General features: G+C 40.1%; 1 protein-coding gene across 1 annotated transcript in view; it reads left to right on the top strand.

The window, feature by feature from the left end:
* Nucleotides 1-16,776, top strand: part of LOC115462943 (ciliogenesis and planar polarity effector 1-like) — a 237,673-nt gene that overhangs the window by 155,553 nt on the left and 65,344 nt on the right. Inside the window, exons 20-21 of the mRNA XM_030193045.1 lie at nt 5,960-6,130; nt 13,627-13,763. Of these exons, the coding sequence (XP_030048905.1) occupies nt 5,960-6,130; nt 13,627-13,763 (308 nt within the window). The remainder of the gene's footprint in view (nt 1-5,959; nt 6,131-13,626; nt 13,764-16,776) is intronic.

Below are 16,776 nucleotides of genomic sequence, written 5' to 3'. Positions count from 1 at the left end.
AAAATTTACACTCCAGCCCATCCCTATCTATTCAGTCACGATCAGGGTATAAACCGTAGAAGTCTGCCCAGCTCCCGTTTTGTTTTCCAATTACCGGCATCGCCACCCAATCTCCGCTAAGATTCCACGGAACCATTCCTTCTAAACAGGATTCCTTTGTGTTTATCCCACGCATGTTTGAATTCCATTACCGTTTTCATCTCCACCATCTCCCGCAGTAGGGCATTCCACATATCCACCACCCTCTCCGTGAAAAAATACTTCTTGACATTTTTCCTGAGTCTGCCCCCTTCAACCTCAATTCATGTCCTCTAGTTCTACCGCCGTCCCGTCTCCGGAAAAGGTTCATTTGCGGATTAATACTTTTCAAATATTTGAAAATCTGTATCATATCTCCCCTGTTTCTCCTTTCCTCCAAGGTATACATGTTCAGGTCAGCAAGTCTCTCCTCATACAGTTTGCAACACAAATCCCGTACCATTTTTGTAGCTTGTCTTTGCACCGCTTCCACTCTTTTTACATCTATAGTAAGATACGGCCTCCAAAACTGAACACAATAGTCCATGTGGGGCCTCACCAACGACTTGTAGAGCGGCATCAACACCTCCTTTCTTCTGCTGGTTATGCCCCTTTCTATGCAGCCTAGCATCCTTCTGGCCACGGCCGTCGCCTTGTCGCATGTTTCTTCACCTTCAGATCCTCCGACACCAACACCCCAAGGTCTCTGTCCTGAGTCGAGCTTACTAATCTTTCCCCTCCTATCCGGTATCTCTCTCTTAGTTTTCCGCTTCCCAAGTGCATCACTCTACACCAGGTCTTTCTTCTGCATGGAGGCGGATTTGCTGATTATCACAAGTGTATTTTATGCCCGTCAGAACCTTCCACAATTTACAGGTATCAATGGCATTGGATTCGCAAATAGTTGTGGCAGAGGCTCAGGACCTAAGCAACTAGGCTGCCATTTTGTGTGATGTCACTTCCTTCTCTGTCCAAAGCTTTTTTAAACCCAGATACGCTAACCACTATTACTACATCCTCCAAGCAAAGAGTTCCAGAGCTTAACTATTCTTTGAGTGAAAAAAATATTTTCTCCTTTTTGTTTTAAAAGTATTTCCGTGTACTTGAGTGTCCCCTGGTCTTTGTACTTTTTGAAAGAGTAAAAAAAAAATTATTCACTTTTACTCATGCTACACCACTCAGGATTTTGTAGACCTCAATCATATCTCCTCTCAGCTGTCTCTTTTCCAAACTGAAGAGCCCTAACCTCTTTAGCCTTTGCTCATATGAGTGGAGTTCCATCCCCTTTGTCATTTTGGTTGCTCTTCTTTGAATAATTCTGCTATATCTCTTTTGAGATTTGGCGACCAGAACTGAACACAGTACTCTAGGTGAGGTCGCACCATGGAGTGATAGAGGCATTATAGTATTCTCAGTCTTATTTTCCATCCCTTTCCTAATAATTCCTAGCATTCTGTTTGCTTTTTTGGCTGCCGCCACACACTGGCAGAAGGTTTCAGCGTATTGTCTACAATGACACCTAAATCCTTTTCTTGTGCTGTCCCCCACGGTGTGGACCCTTAGCATCAGGTAACTATGATTTGGATTATTCTTCCCAATGTGCGTCACTTTGCATTTGTCCACATTAAATTTTATCTTCCATTTGGTGCTTAGTCTTTCAATTTCCTAAGGTCTTCCTTCAATTTTTCACAGTCTGTATGTGTTTTAACAACCTTGAAAAGTTTTGTCATCTGCAAATGTAATCACCTCACTCCTCGTTCTGATTTCCAGATCATTTATAAGATGGTAGCGGTGTGAGACATTATAGTGTGTGCTTTGGATTCCAAGTGGTTTGCCAGGTTGTTCTTTGTATGGTTAGTAACACTCGTTCCATCTAGACAACCATGATTGGTTTTCCAGTGCTCATGGCTTGGGAAAGACTCGGCTTAGATTCAGAGCTTGGAGGATAATGTCTCCCAAAGAAACCTGATCAAAAAATTGTCTGGTTCAAATCCACTTTCTCCACAGCCCTTTAATTTCCATAAGTACAAGGTTATATGTCCAGCATAGTTGAAGAGGCATGGATACAGATTTTATAAAACATGTTGCTGCTTAAAACACCAGTGAGCATTTAGGCGGCCCAGTTTTCCAGAATCATCTCTGCCTGATCTATATATAGTCTTTATAATCTTTCCTCCATTAGATAATTGAAAGTAATCTATATTTCAGGTAAAATATTGTGGCTTATAATTGAAGTTCTTTTTAGGGTATAATTCAGACTAGGCTTTTATATAGCAATTTAAAGTGAAATTTGAAACTGTTCTTATATGACTGCCAAGTTTTTCTCTTTTTGTTGTGACCACTTTGCTTAGTTGTTGCAATTATTATATTATGTAGAAAGTTACATAACATTAAAGGGAACTTATAACCTGTATTTACCAACTGAAGTTCAATGTAGCTTACAATAAAAATGTAAGAACATTATCTAGGAATTCTGTAATACAAAAGTACAAAACATCAAATTAGTCACAGTACAAACTTCCTATATAAAAATGTCTTCAACAATTTTTGAAATAAAAGATGGTTAAACTCCTACCTTAAAGATAAAGCAAGAGAGTTCCACATCAGTGTCTGATAGGATAATGTGCTAGTATGAAATCTAACAGTATTAATAGAAGGAAAGCCAAATAAAAATTTTTGCCTTGTTCGTAGAGATTCAGCCTGCAGCATTTGGAATTGAGCTTACATGTAAGAAGGCAAATCACCATACAAAAATTTAAAAACAAATACGCAGAGCTTAAACTATATCCGACAATTAACTGGCAGCCAATGCAGCTGCACCAAAAGGGATGTAGTGGAAACTGAGAAAGTCAATCTAGCGGCTGCATTCTTCACAAGTTGAAGTCTGGCCCGCTGAGACTTTGTAAAAGATAAATGATGTTACTATAATCTGTCTGAGAAAGAACTAAAGATTGCGCAGTCAGAAGACTTGAGGTTCAAAATAGCTTTTAACAGCTCTTAATTTCTTTAAAGTCAATAAGGAGTTTTTCACTACTTTATTAATCTGATTTTTCTACCTCCACACCTATAATACAGAAGAATACATCCCACCTATAATCAGAATCAAACTCAGATGAAGAAAAAAATCAAAGCTTTGCACTTGAGGAGATCCTTTCTGAAGGAATTTGGTTATATGTTTATTTAGGTGTAACTGATGACTAATCACTCATTTTTCTACAATAGCCAAACACTGCCTCAAATGAATGCTCATGTCTAAACCAGTCTTTGGACTCAAGAAAGAAAACAGTAATATCAGAGATATAAACAACCTCACACCTTACAGAGTAGCTCTGAGAAGATGACCATAAATATTAAAATGCGTGGAGGAAAAAGCCTCAGTTAACCCAGACCTGCTAACAAGCTGTTGGTGTATATGGGTTTAATGTCTCTTTCATTGGCATAAAAAATCTCCAGCTATTTATTGTCAGTAAGTATGGAAACTCCTAGTTCCAAATGAAGCAAAACGGTACGTAGCTTAATATCTTTCACCATCGCCCCAATCCAACAATGGCCAGTGTTTTGAGGTCTGCATCAGGGACTTGAGATGTTAAACCAGGAACCAAAAATATAAAAAAATTAAGGGAGCTTAGTCTACACTGCTGCTATCACTTCTCTGTAGGCTAAGCTCCCTTAATTTTCAGTATTATCACAGAATTACATCCCTGACTTAACAATCGAGTACCATGCACTACCAATGCACCCAACAGTGTTCCATGCTATTCCCTTTAATAAAACCCAACTGAGAGGAATGTAATATTCCAGTTTCTGCATTACCCAATCTTCTATGATTTTAGTTAGAATGGGGATTGAGGCAACAGGCATATAATTTGAAACAGCTAAAGGATCACCTTTTTTATTCTTCTTAATAGGTGTCTGTTCAAGGTTGCCTCCCAAATCAGAGAAAGTCTTATTACTTAGATTTCCATATATCCATTCTAATGTAGCATATAAAAATAAATGAGAAATGAATTTAATCAGATAAACAGGACGTGGTAATAAGAACATCCGTGTTGCCATACTAGGACAGACCAAAGATCCATCAAGCCTAGTATCCTGCTTCCAAAAGTGGCCAATCCAGGTCACAAATACCTGGCAAGATCCCAAAACAGTAAAACAGATTTTATGCTACTTATACTAGAAATAAGCAGTGGATTTTCCGAAGTCCATCTTAATGGCTTATGGACTTTTAGGAAATTATCCAAACCTTTTTAAAATCCTGCTAAGCTAACTGCTTTTACCACGTTCTCTGGCAACAAATTCCAGAATTTAATTATATGATGAATGAAGAAATATTCTTTCCTGTTTGTTTTAAATTTACTACTTAGTATCTTCATTGCATGTCCCCTAGTCCTAGTATTTTTGGAAAGAGTAAACAAGCCTGGTCCACTTCATTCAGTATTTATAGACCTCTATCATGTCTCCCTTCAGCTGTCTCTTCTCCAAGCTGAAGAGCCGTAGCTGCTTTAGTTGTTCCTCATAGGGAAGTCATCCCATCCCCTTTATCATTTTCATCGCCCTTGCGCCTTTTCTAATTCCGCTATATCTTTTTTGAGATGTGGTGACCAGAATTGCACACAGTATTTGAGGTGAGGTTGCACCATGGAGCAGTACAAAGGCATTATAGCATTCTAATTTTTGTTTTCCATTCCTTTCCTAGTAATTCCTAACATTTTGTTTGCTTTCTTAGCTGCCGTTGCGCACTGAACGTTTCAATGTATCATCAACAATGACACCTAGATCCTTGTCCTGGGTGGTAACTCCTTAAGCATATTTTCAAATTAATTATCTAACATCATTGGGTGTCAATAACTCAAACTGGGTCTAGTAACGAGCAAGAGGACAGCCCTCTAAAAAGTATTCATATGACTGTGATGATTGACAATCTGATGGATTATACCTTATTTTAAAAATAGAATACAAGTGCAGATGAAGCTGGAGCTAATGTCTTTCCTGGATATTATGAACATTGGTCAGATGCTCTAACAAATTGTATAATTTCTTTTTATCTAAACGTTCTACACCTACCAGCCTGGAATAATATTCTGTCCTACCGTCAGCCAAGTTTAATTTGTAGGCCCTTATCGCTAATCTCCATGCTTTCCTAGTAACATCTGATGGACATTTCCTCCATTTCCTTTCCAATATACGACAGGTCTGTTTTTAACAATAATAATTCATTAGAAAACCATAAATCAGACTTTCTACAAGTTTTCCTCCTCACCTTACTTGGAGCAATTTCATTTAAAACAGTAGTGCTTCACTAGTGAAAGAGTTTACAGTTGTTGAAGCCTGAAGTCCTTTTTCTGATTTGTTCACCTAGGTGTGCTGAAATTTCTTTATTTCTCTCTAATTAACCAGTTCAACTATCAATACTTTACTCCTGATGGTTCAATGAACTGGTACAAAAGACAGATTCAAGACAGGTTCAGATAGAGTTCATTAAGTTTACTCGGAAACCTCCAGACCAGGAAACATATACCACATATTGAGTTCTACAATCGGTGGTGTTTTGGTCGTAAAGAATAACATTTACCATCAACTGGATTGTAGATTGTAAGCTCTTTAAGCAGGGACTGTCTTTTTGTGTCTGGTGTACAGTGCTGCGTATGCCTTGTAGCACTATAGAAATGATAAATAGTAGTAGTAGAAACAGGTTAGCTCCTTGTTAACCTTCATACATGGTTCATGGCCAACCAGGTTTAACAGTTTAATTGCTACTCATATATAACATGCAAATAATGTCATCTTTGATAAAACATTGAAAAATATGTTGAAATCGTAAACCTATAATATAATTTAATAAAGTGAGGAAATAAGTAGGAAAAAAGCATGCCAAATTGATTGGTGTGTGTATATGTGTATATGTCTCATTTCTTTAGACTTTTTTTTAATCTTCCCACAGAGCTTTGCTATCTGATCATTTCAGTCATCGAGTTTCAGAAGCATTCAGTCTGATGAAGGAGATCCTATCTGAGACCGTGCAACTTCCTGCAACTAATGTTAAACCACCATCCACCACTCCAGAGAGGCCTCCTAATCGGTTCCTGAAACAACCCCTTACTTCTGCTAAAAGGTAAATTAGACTTCACTACTATCCCAGGAATACTTCCCTCAATAAATTCAGGGGTCAGTCTCTGAAAATGTGGTGAATATCGATGTTTAATCTTCAATACAAAATAGGTGAGACACAGGGACTGTGCTTCAACCAGAGGTCTAAACACTGTACATCCTTTGTAGGAAAATTTACATTGGTAAATCAGAGTTGCTCTGTATTTTTAAAGGAGTTTTTTGTTCCTTTGCCCCTCAACCTCTGCTTGCTACTGGAGAGAAGCTTGTGGCATGTATTTTAACTGGGCTCAGTAATAGTAAAACATCTCCATAAAGTGAAGGATAGATTCCAGTGTGCAACAATAATTATCTCATAGGTTACGTTTGTAAAAGTACATGAGACGGCAAGAAGACGTGTACTTCTATGTGACACATGTAGGCTTGTTTAAGGGTGTGGTTCAGGTGAAGCACAGATGGTGTCATACATGCATGGGGAAAGGGATGAAAAACGATGTGGCTTCTGGGAATAAATTAGTGGATATATATAGGATATATATATATTTGGGATCTTGCCAGGTATTTGTGACCTGGATTGGCCACTGTTGGAAACAGGATTCTGGGCTTGATGGACCTTTGGTCTGTCCCAGTATGGCAATACTTATGTACTTATGTATGTAATAGAGGTACTATTTGAACCTGAAGACCACATGATACAATTCAGTTGTCGATCTTTCACAGGTCCTGGAATGTGGGTGTTATCTATTCATTTTCTCCCTTTTCCCTCCTCTCCTTTTTGTCCCAGTTAGGTTTAATCTATTCCTATCCCTTGTCCCCTTCCTTATAATGTAAACTTTGTAACCTAGCTTCCTGATATGTCCTTCTCTCTCTCTCTCTCTCTCTCTCTCTCTCTCTCGCTCTCTCGCTCACCTTTTTATCTCACTCTCTGTAAACCACTTAGATATCTATGATTTGCAGTATATTAAATAAAGTTGAACCTTGAGTTTTTCGCATGGAACTGTTCAGTGTGTTGCTCTGCATTAATCTGATTGGTGTGGATGTAATCCACATTTGTTGTTGCAATAAAAATTATCTTTAAAAACACACACCTATATGTTTACTTCTGCCACATACATTTGCATATGATTCTAAGCAGGTGTAAATGTACACAGTTACATTTAGCTATGAGTGGAGCTTTTGTGAGGGTGTTTTATAAAGAGAGATGCATCTTAATGTATGTTTATAGAACAGCCTCCAAGTAGGTGCCTACACGGCCTCCCAACCTAGACAGCTTGTTATAAAATTACCCTCTACAGGTCAGTGTCATCCAGACAAGTCTTTCTTGCACATCTGCAATTTAAATAAATAAATATTAGATCGCGACGCAGGGCCTAATTACCTGGCTGGAAGTGGAACTGAAGTGATGCGATGTGATCCAAGATTCTTCTGCTCTGCCGAGTCCTGACAATGGATTTGTGGCTGGCAAAGTTGGAGGAGTGCACTAGCAGCCAGTGCAGGAAGCTTCTGAAGCTGAAGGAAGCAGAAGGCGCTAGCTTGCGGCTGCAGTGAAGAGGGCAGTTGGGCCGTGAGCTGGGACGGAGAGAGGAGCGAGGAGCCAGAAACACCCGGGCCAGAGGAGACGCTACTGCAGCAGGAAGGCCACAACCGCAATGCACACTGGTGCGCAGGGGGAGGAAGGCGTTGTGACGTCGTGAGAGAGAGGAGCCGCTGAGAGGAGACAAGAGCCGCGGAGGTGAAAAGCGCACGCCGCCGCGCCGGTGCAGCGTTAGGGGAAGGCACTGGGCAGGCCAGAGGCCAAATGACAGATGGAGAGCAAACAAGAACACCCCCCTATTGGTTTGCGTGGGATAAACATAAAGGAATCCTGTTCAGAAGAAATGGATCCTCAGGAGCTTAGCCGAGATTGGATAACAGAGCTGGTAGTGGGAGGCGGGGCTTGTGGTTGGGAGGCGGGGATAGTGCTGGGCAGACTTATACAGTCTGTGCCAGAGCCAGTGGTGGGAGGCGGGGCTGGTGGTTGGGAGGCGGGGATAGTGCTGGGCAGACTTATATGGTCTGTGCCAGAGCCGATGGTGGGAGGCGGGGATAGTGCTGGGCAGGCTTGTACGGTCTGTGCCCTGAAAAAGACAGGTACAAATCAAGGTAAGGTATACACAAAAATTGGCACATTTCTTGGGCAGACTGGATGGACCATGCAGGTCTTTTTCTGCCGTCATCTACTATGTATGTTTCTTAGAATTACTCAAAAATGCTTTCATGAATAGTTTTTGAAGATCAAATTTTAATGTGTCCACCCGCTCACATTGTATATATTTTTCAGTTAAGGCCTTATCGGTCCTTTAGCATTATATAATATGAGTTCCAGTTGACTCAATAAAATGTATGAGAAAAAAGATCTAGTCAAGAGTGGCCACATGGTTATTCTTGACAGTAAAAATTGCTTTACCCTCTAGATTCTTTCATGAGTTGCTATATAGAAATTCACTGTCATCCACTGAGCACCAATTTTATCAGTACCCCAGATGACTGATAAGCTTGACAATAATATTTGAAGTTTGGATTGAAGATGTATTGGGCATAAATAGAGAAAGAGAGATGACCACCTCTGACCTTAACCGGAATGACCAATAAAAGAAATTAGAATTAAAGCTAAAAATGAGAAGAAAATTCTTGGCACAAAAAGGTAGCATTAAGGGATAGCAACCAGGGCAACTGCCCTGGGCTTCCATACCAATGGGGGCCACATCACTGCCTTAAGGAGACATAGCCTATGGCGGGTTTTGGGGCTCCCTTACCACTGTGTGCCCTGAGCCCCTGCATGTCTAACACCAGCCCAGTTGCTAGTGAATAATTCTTTTATGTTTATCACTAGTTTAATAAAGGCCTTCATTTTTCAAGCCCTATTCACATTTGATACATGTATAAACCAGCACGTTAAACATTTATCATAGATATATGTCTAAGTTCCCATTTTACAAAGTCAGGATATGCAAATATCAAAACCAAGTGTATGCAAATGGTAAAAGGACATAGTCTGGGAGTGTTTTGGACAGGACAGGGGTGCAACAAGTTCATAATCATTTATTCCCCATTTGGAGTAGGACCAAATGTCTATATCCTAAAAGATTGACTTGGTAAACAGCTTCTATTGCTCAGCACTCCACTGAGGGATTGGAGGTGGGGGGGGGGGGTTGCCATTTAACCCCCTTGGTTTTTGGTCCCTCCTGCAAAAGCCAAACTGGTAAAGGAAATTCGTCACTGTGACAGCATCGGGATAATAACCGGTTATGTTTCTAAGGTCACAAAGATAACCAATTATGTGCTAGCACATAACCAGTTATGTTGCTATTGTACAACATAACTGGTTATGTGCCATCTTTGAACCTGTTGATATTATATATATTTATTTTTCTAAAATAGATGTTTGTGCTGCATGCGCCTGGTGCATAAGCATTAATTTTTCCTGTATTTCAGCACAGCTTCTACATCAGCAGATTCCATTCTAAAATACTGGTGAAACCTGAGACACACTGACCTGCGTGTCTCAGTTCCAACTTCTACAGCCTGTCAAAAATGGGGCTGAATATGTAGTTGCAATGCAATGGTGATATCAAAGTTGCTTATCTGTAACAGAGATATTCCATAGACAGCAGGATAGACTTAGGTAAATGTTGTGTAAATGTCATCTGATGGTGCCAAGATGGATGGCTCTTCCGTCTGTGGTGAACACCTTTTACAGCTAATCAGTTTAATTTTGTCCATTGACAAGCAGCATGATTTACCCAAACAGATGAGGTTTTTCAGAGCTGCATGATTTTGTTGAAACTTCTCTGATGTATTTTTTTAAGCAGGCTGAACTATAGATTGGTGGAGTGGGGGGAGGGTGTATTATCAATGCAGTTCTTTTGTTAAATAGCTTGGCAAAATGCAATGCTACTTTTCAACAGTCTGTCTAGACAGTAGTGGAAAATGAAGGTGTGGATGTTTGGCCACACAGCAGCCTGAAAAATGCTATCCACTGAAGCTCATCTCAAATGGACAATAGATGTTACCACTGCTCGGAATTGGTTGGCTTTCACTTTGTCTTAAAGTCTAGCACAATAGGCCATGTCCTGGTCTGTAGTTTTCTTTTTAATGATATGTTCTGAAGTAACTATCCAGCTTATAATCAAAAGTGATCGCCGGCTATCTTCCAACACAAATTGGGAGATGGCCGGCGATTTCTTAAAAGCGGCGAAATCAGTATAATCGAAAGCGGCATTTTAGACAGCATCGCCGCTTTCCCGTCACTTCGCCGGCGAAAGTTCAAGGGGGCGTGTCAGTAGATTAGCGAATGCGGGCATGGGCGTGGCTACCAGATGGCCGGCTTTCGCCGATAATGAAAAAAAAAAGCAGCGTTAAGCAGTATTTCGCCGGGTTTGCTTGGTCCTTTTATTTTCACGACCAAGCCTAAAAAGGGTGCCCCAGCTGACCAGATGACCACTGGAGGGAATGGGGGATGACCTCCCCATACTCCCCCAGTGGTCACCAACCCCCTTCCATACTAAAAAAAATAAAACTAAAAACCTTTTTTGCCAGCCTGTATGCCAGCCTCAAATGCCGTACCCACCTCCATGACAGCAAAATGTGTTGTATCCTCCGACAGCCTTTCCCTGGTTGCGATGTGGCTGTCGGGTGAGTGTGACACCTTTTCTGTTAGGTGCCCTGCAGAGTCACATTAGCAATGCATTGTGTTGGGTGTAGGGTACTGGGCTATACTCCCATGGTGCTTTTCCCCCCTGCTAACTGGGTCAGAGTGTGCCCTGTTTTGTTTCCTGTTGTAGTCCATGCGGTAGTGGCCATTTTTGTAAGCCAGTTTTAGTTCCCTTTCCTGTGTTACCCACGTTAGAGAACGTAGTTCTTACCTTGAATGGTGCTGAAAGAGGACATTGTACACCATTGTGCCAGTTCTGACCTACTGCTAATCTTAGTACCAGGGGACTCTTTGCCAGTGGGGCACAACCTCTGATCTGCAGTTAACTGTGAGTAAACATGGTTATTTCAAGAAAGGACTTTTTCAGAGAGATTAGTCTTCAGGTGTGAACTGGTGTGCCAAAGTTATACAGCAGCAATAAGTCCTAGAGGCTGTAAGCAGGTCCCTGGAGCAATTTTCCTAGGTGCATTACATTTGTGGGTAGTGGGTTTGGGGGGGGGGGGAGGGTTGAGGGGCTCAGCTCCCAAAGTAAGAGAGCTATGCACGTGGGAGCTTTTCTGAAGTCCACCGCAGTGACCCCTAGGGTGGCTGGTTGATGTCCTGGCATGTCAGGGGGGCCAGTGCACTAAAAATGCTGGCTCCTCCCACGGCCAAATGCCTTGAATTTGGCCGGGGTTTGAGATGGCCGACATAACTTTCCATAATCGCTGAAAAACAAACCCGGCCATCTCAAACCCGGCGAACTCCAAGGCATTTGGCCGGGCTAAACCGTATTATCGAAAAAAAAAAGATGGCCGGTCATCTTTTTCGATAATACGGTTCCGGCCAGCTGTAGCTCCGCCGCCAACATAGATCGCCGGCGATCTATTTGGCCAGCGATGTTCGATTATGCCCCTCTATGTCTCCCTGTGTCATCTATATATACTTTGGGATGCCTCTGACATCTACATTAAAATTCCTTTAGCTTCATCGTTTTTTAAATAAGAATATAGATGTACTTCTTGGGGTGACTGGTAAAATCTGAGACCTGCCAGTTGCTCTGCCTCAAAGGCTACAAGAGTATTCCCATGTACAATTAGAGGTATCTACCTTGAATAGGTCAGAGAATATTCACAATCTGATTTGCCATCCCTCAAGGAAATAGGTATACACAGTTGATACTTTTAGAAGAAGCATTTTGCGATGTTATATAATCTGTTTGCTGTTGCTGCACAGTTGTTTTAAAACCAGCATCTGTTCTGAAGATTGAGATGTGTGTGTATAAGGTATAGACACTCCTTATATAAGCTCTAAAATGGGCATCAATTCTTGACTCTTAATCATTAGAAAAAGTAAATACTTGAAGAATTTCTTCACAGAGTTTTGAAACAACTTTGCAGTATAGACTTTTGAAAGACCAGTAGTAGGATCTGCTTAGGCAATAGCCCCAGTGATGAGTCTTCTACATCTGCAGTTTCTTTTGGCACAGAAGACATCATTTTTAGTTTCTATGCCTAACAGCCATGACCAGACAGTCCTGCAAAATGCTCAGAGATAAGCACTGAAGTTTGCATTAACACAGCTTCATCTTTCAGGGATACCCCTAACTGTGCCAACCTTTTGGCTGTGGGTACCAATCTGGAGGTCATGTGCTCTGAGATGAAGGGAGACAACTTACTGTTCTGTGCAGACCCATTTAGTGCAGTCTCCCAAGTCCTTTAGTGTAGACCGAGCCAAGGGTCCTTTTGGTGGGTATCTGCAGAGGATGCCCTGGCAAAGTTACTAACTGGCATGGTTTATGGAGGAGTGGCCTAGTGGTTAGGGTGGTGGACTTTGGTCGTGAGGAACTGAGTTCAATTCCCACTTCAGGCACAGGCAGCTCCTTGTGACTCTGGGCAAGTCACTTAACCCTCCATTGCCCCATGTAAGCCGCATTGAGCCTGCCATGAGTGGGAAAGCACGGGGTACAAAAATGTAACAAAAAAAAAAATATTCAACCTTTCTCATGTTAACTAGAGAGCAGTCAGCTGAGGGTCATATCTTATAGTCTCCTCCTGCTTGTGAAACCGAAACAGAAAGGTACAGCTAGAGCCTTCAAAACTCTTTGATGCAGAATGCTGTTTACCTTGCCAGTGCTTGGAGGCAATGCCAAGGTAAAAGAGCAAAGTTCTTTCTTCAGTGCTCCATTTCTCCTCCTCTTTAGTGTGAAAGACTGATGCAGTGGTCATGTTTTGCATGAGAGTAAATTGTCACCATCTTTTACCTATAAAGACAACATTTCTCTTTATTGGCATGAAGTGACAGTTGGCAAGATTACATTCCTTTTTTTGAATCAGTTGCTAATGGCCATCATTTTCTATTCATAATTACTTTTTAATCATTTTCAAGATTTTGACATTTTTTTATTCTTCACTGCTTGTGAAATGAGGATAAAACCTAAGTATGTCTAGATGGTAGCATGGATGAGAAGACAGAACAGCCGGAGTGGGAAAAGGATTTCCTAAGCATGCTTGGAAAGATTTCTATTTTTCTTTTAAGGATTCTGAGAGAGCCGTCCATCTCTGTGCCATCAGTTGATGTCACTCACCTATTGAACTGATTCTTCTTGCTTGTCAATGATCTGAAGCACATAAACACACCTTAGTTTTCTCTCACTAATGTGTTGTAACAGTTGATTTCCTTTTCCATAATATAATATTGTTGTAAACTCCTGGGTTGGTATCACTGTTAGTGGTATGTCAAATATGAATAAAACATGAAATTAGATCAGCCTATATTTCGGTAACATTTGATATGTTAGGTGTCTAATAGTTTCAAATGTGTTTTTCTAGCCTTTATTTTAGGAACAGGCATGAGATCGGTCACAATTTGTCAGCAAGCCGTGTTGAAAAGCAGTCTGTTTTCCAAAATGATTTTGGTGAACCAAGATCCCTGTCTGTCCCTTCAAGAAGTTCAGCTCAGCCCAGAGGTAAATAGGGAAGCAATATTAATTATATGTATTCCCGTTGTATAATCGTTTGTCTTGTGAACATTTTCAATGTTTCAAATTTCCATCTCTACAGGCAATGTGTCCAAATGAGTTACTTTTGCAAGACAATAATGATATGAGCTCAGTCTCTTAAATGTACTTATAACATTCACTGTAGTTTGTCTTATGTCAGAGAGAGCTTTCTTTTGGAGTTCATAAGATGTGATATGTGAAGGTAATACATCAAGGTGTCCTTGGGAATTGCTTTTAATTAGGCATGTAGAAACCAGCATAATGGAAAATATCTCTAATCTTTCTGCTATATTCTCTTGGTCTCTGACCGCATTTCATGGTACCTGGGAATCTTCTCTCCCTCCAGGTGAGGTGATGTACAGAATAATTACTTTACACTGGTACTTCTAATATCATTGTCATTCTCATGTTTTTCTCTTTTATCACTATGTCCAGTTTACTTGCATCAAGCTTTTTATTAGTTGGAAAGGGACTGTCCCAAGTGTTCACAACTCCTTCTTTCTCCCCAGGGTACCAGTGCTTTTCTGGTACAGTGATGTTATAATATTTCTGTATAGAGTGTCTTTCTGCTTAGAAATATTCTCCTATCAGAACCTTGCAGCCAATTATAAGATGAATAAATGTTTACAGCTTTTCCTTTTAGAATTTACGTTTGCTTGTTTTACCTGTTTTTTTATATACTTAGGCTTAAGCTTACCTCATCTTAATCATTATATGTGTCTGGTGATGATCCACATGAGGTTTCAGAAGTACACGTTTCATTTCCTGCTGTATTTGTGCATTTGCCACTTAATTTTCCTTCATTGCTGATCCAATTCTTTAAATAGTGTTTTCTCTTTTTGCAAATTTTCTTGCTTCTTTTCCCACCTATCCTGATGGATTTTCATTCATTTCTTTCTGTTCTTTGGCATGCTTGTCCAAACTTAAGGATGGAAACCAGCTCTGAAAGATTACCTTCATATTTCAACACTTTCTGCATAGTTGGGTCTGTTGAAGCTGTTAAGTAGGTCTTGAGGCCTATGATAGAGTCTCTGAATAAATATAAATATCTATTTCTATAAGCTCATTTCTCCTTTAACTTTTGGAAGGTACAGTTCCAGCATACACTGATTCTCATAGATTACTTTATGAGCATGGGGACATTTTCTTGTTCATACACCCAATTTTTCAAAATGTTTGAGTCCATTTTACAATTCCATAGTTCTATGAAAGTAAAAACATAAGAAATGCCAAAAGTCTATCCAGCCCAGCATCCTGTTTCTAACAGTGGCCAATCTAGGTCACAAGTTACCTGGCAGAATCCCCCCTAAAATTGCAAGATTCCATGCTACTTACACCCAGGGATAAGCAGTGGCTTTCCCCAAGTCTAGGTTAATAACAATTTAATGACTTTTTTTCCATGAATTGCTCTGGCTTTTTTTAAACACAGCTATACTAACTGCTTTTACCTCTTCCTCCAGCAATGAGTCCCAGAGATTAATATGCATTGAGTGAAAAAAAAATTTTTCTCCAATTTGTTTGCAGTGTACTACATTGTATCTTCATGGCATGTCCCCTGGTCTTTGTACTTTTTACAAAATTTGAACAATTGAGTTGTGTTTACTCATTACAGTCCACTCAGGATTTTATAGTCCTCTATCATCTCTCTCCTTAGCCATCTCTTCTCTAAACTGAAGACCCCCAGCGTCCCTATCTTTTCCTCATATGAAAATCATTCCATCCCCTTAATCATTTTGTTACACCTTTTCTAATTCAGTTATATCTTTTTTGAGATACAGTGGCCAGAATTGCAGACAGTGCTCAATGTGTAGTCACATCATGGAACAATACAGAGACGACATGATTTTTTTTATGTATTCCTTTCCTAATAATTTCTTACATTCTGTTTACTATTTTGGCTACCACCCCACACTGAGAAGATTTCAACATATTATCCATAATGGCTTTTAGATCATTTTCCTGTGTGGTGACTCCTAATGTGGAACCTAGCATTGTATAGTTACAATTTGGGCTATTCTTCCCTGTGTGCATCACTTCACAACTTTAATTTCATCTGTCATTTGGATGCCCAGTCTTCTAGCCTCCTAAGGTCCTCCTGCAATTTTTCACAATCTGTAGACAATTTAACAGCTGATGAGTGATTAGTTTATCTACAGATTTTATCACTTCACTGTTCCCATTTTCAGGTAAATTCTAAATATGTTTTTTTTTAATGTCATTCCTAGTAGAAATCCCTGTGTTTACTCCACTATTCTCCTTCCTCCATTGAGAGATTTGGTCGTTTTACTTTGCTCTCTGTGTTCTGTATTTTAACCAGTTCCCATGTTTTTTTTTAAATTTCTTCAGGAATCTGTCATGAGGGACTTTGTCAAAAGCTATCTGAAAATCTAGATATACTATGGGGCTCATTTTCAAAGCACATAGACTTACAAAGTTCCATAGTTTACTATGGGGCCCATTTTTGAAAGAGAAAAATGTCTAAAAAGTGTCATAAAGCACCATTTGGACAGATTACTTGTCAAAACATCTAAATCGGTGTTTTAGAAACTTGTTTTGCAGATGTCTATCTACGCATTTTATCTGCAGGGCATCCACGTCACAAGGGGGTGTTGGGGGGGGGGGACATTTCAAAGGCAGGATTAGGGTGTGCCAAACACTTGGACATTTTACATCCATAATGGAACAAAACCAAAATGTCTTGGGTGAAAACTTTCAGCGTTTTGGTCTAGACCTGTTTTTTAACAAATAATAGGGAATGGGGCTTGATATATACAGTGGGGGAAATAAGTATTTGATCCCTTGCTGATTTTGTAAGTTTGCCCACTGACAAAGACATGAGCAGCCCATAATTGAAGGGTAGGTTATTGGTAACAGTGAGAGATAGCACATCACAAATTAAATCCGGAAAATCACATTGTGGAAAGTATATGAATTTATTTGCATTCTGCAGAGGGAAATAAGTATTTAATCCCTCTGGCAA

Source organism: Microcaecilia unicolor, chromosome 2, assembly GCF_901765095.1.
Source record: "Microcaecilia unicolor chromosome 2, aMicUni1.1, whole genome shotgun sequence".
Classification (NCBI taxonomy): Eukaryota; Metazoa; Chordata; class Amphibia; order Gymnophiona; family Siphonopidae; genus Microcaecilia; species Microcaecilia unicolor.
Note: the sequence above shows the minus strand (reverse complement) of the source record. Positions and strands in the feature narration are given on the sequence as shown.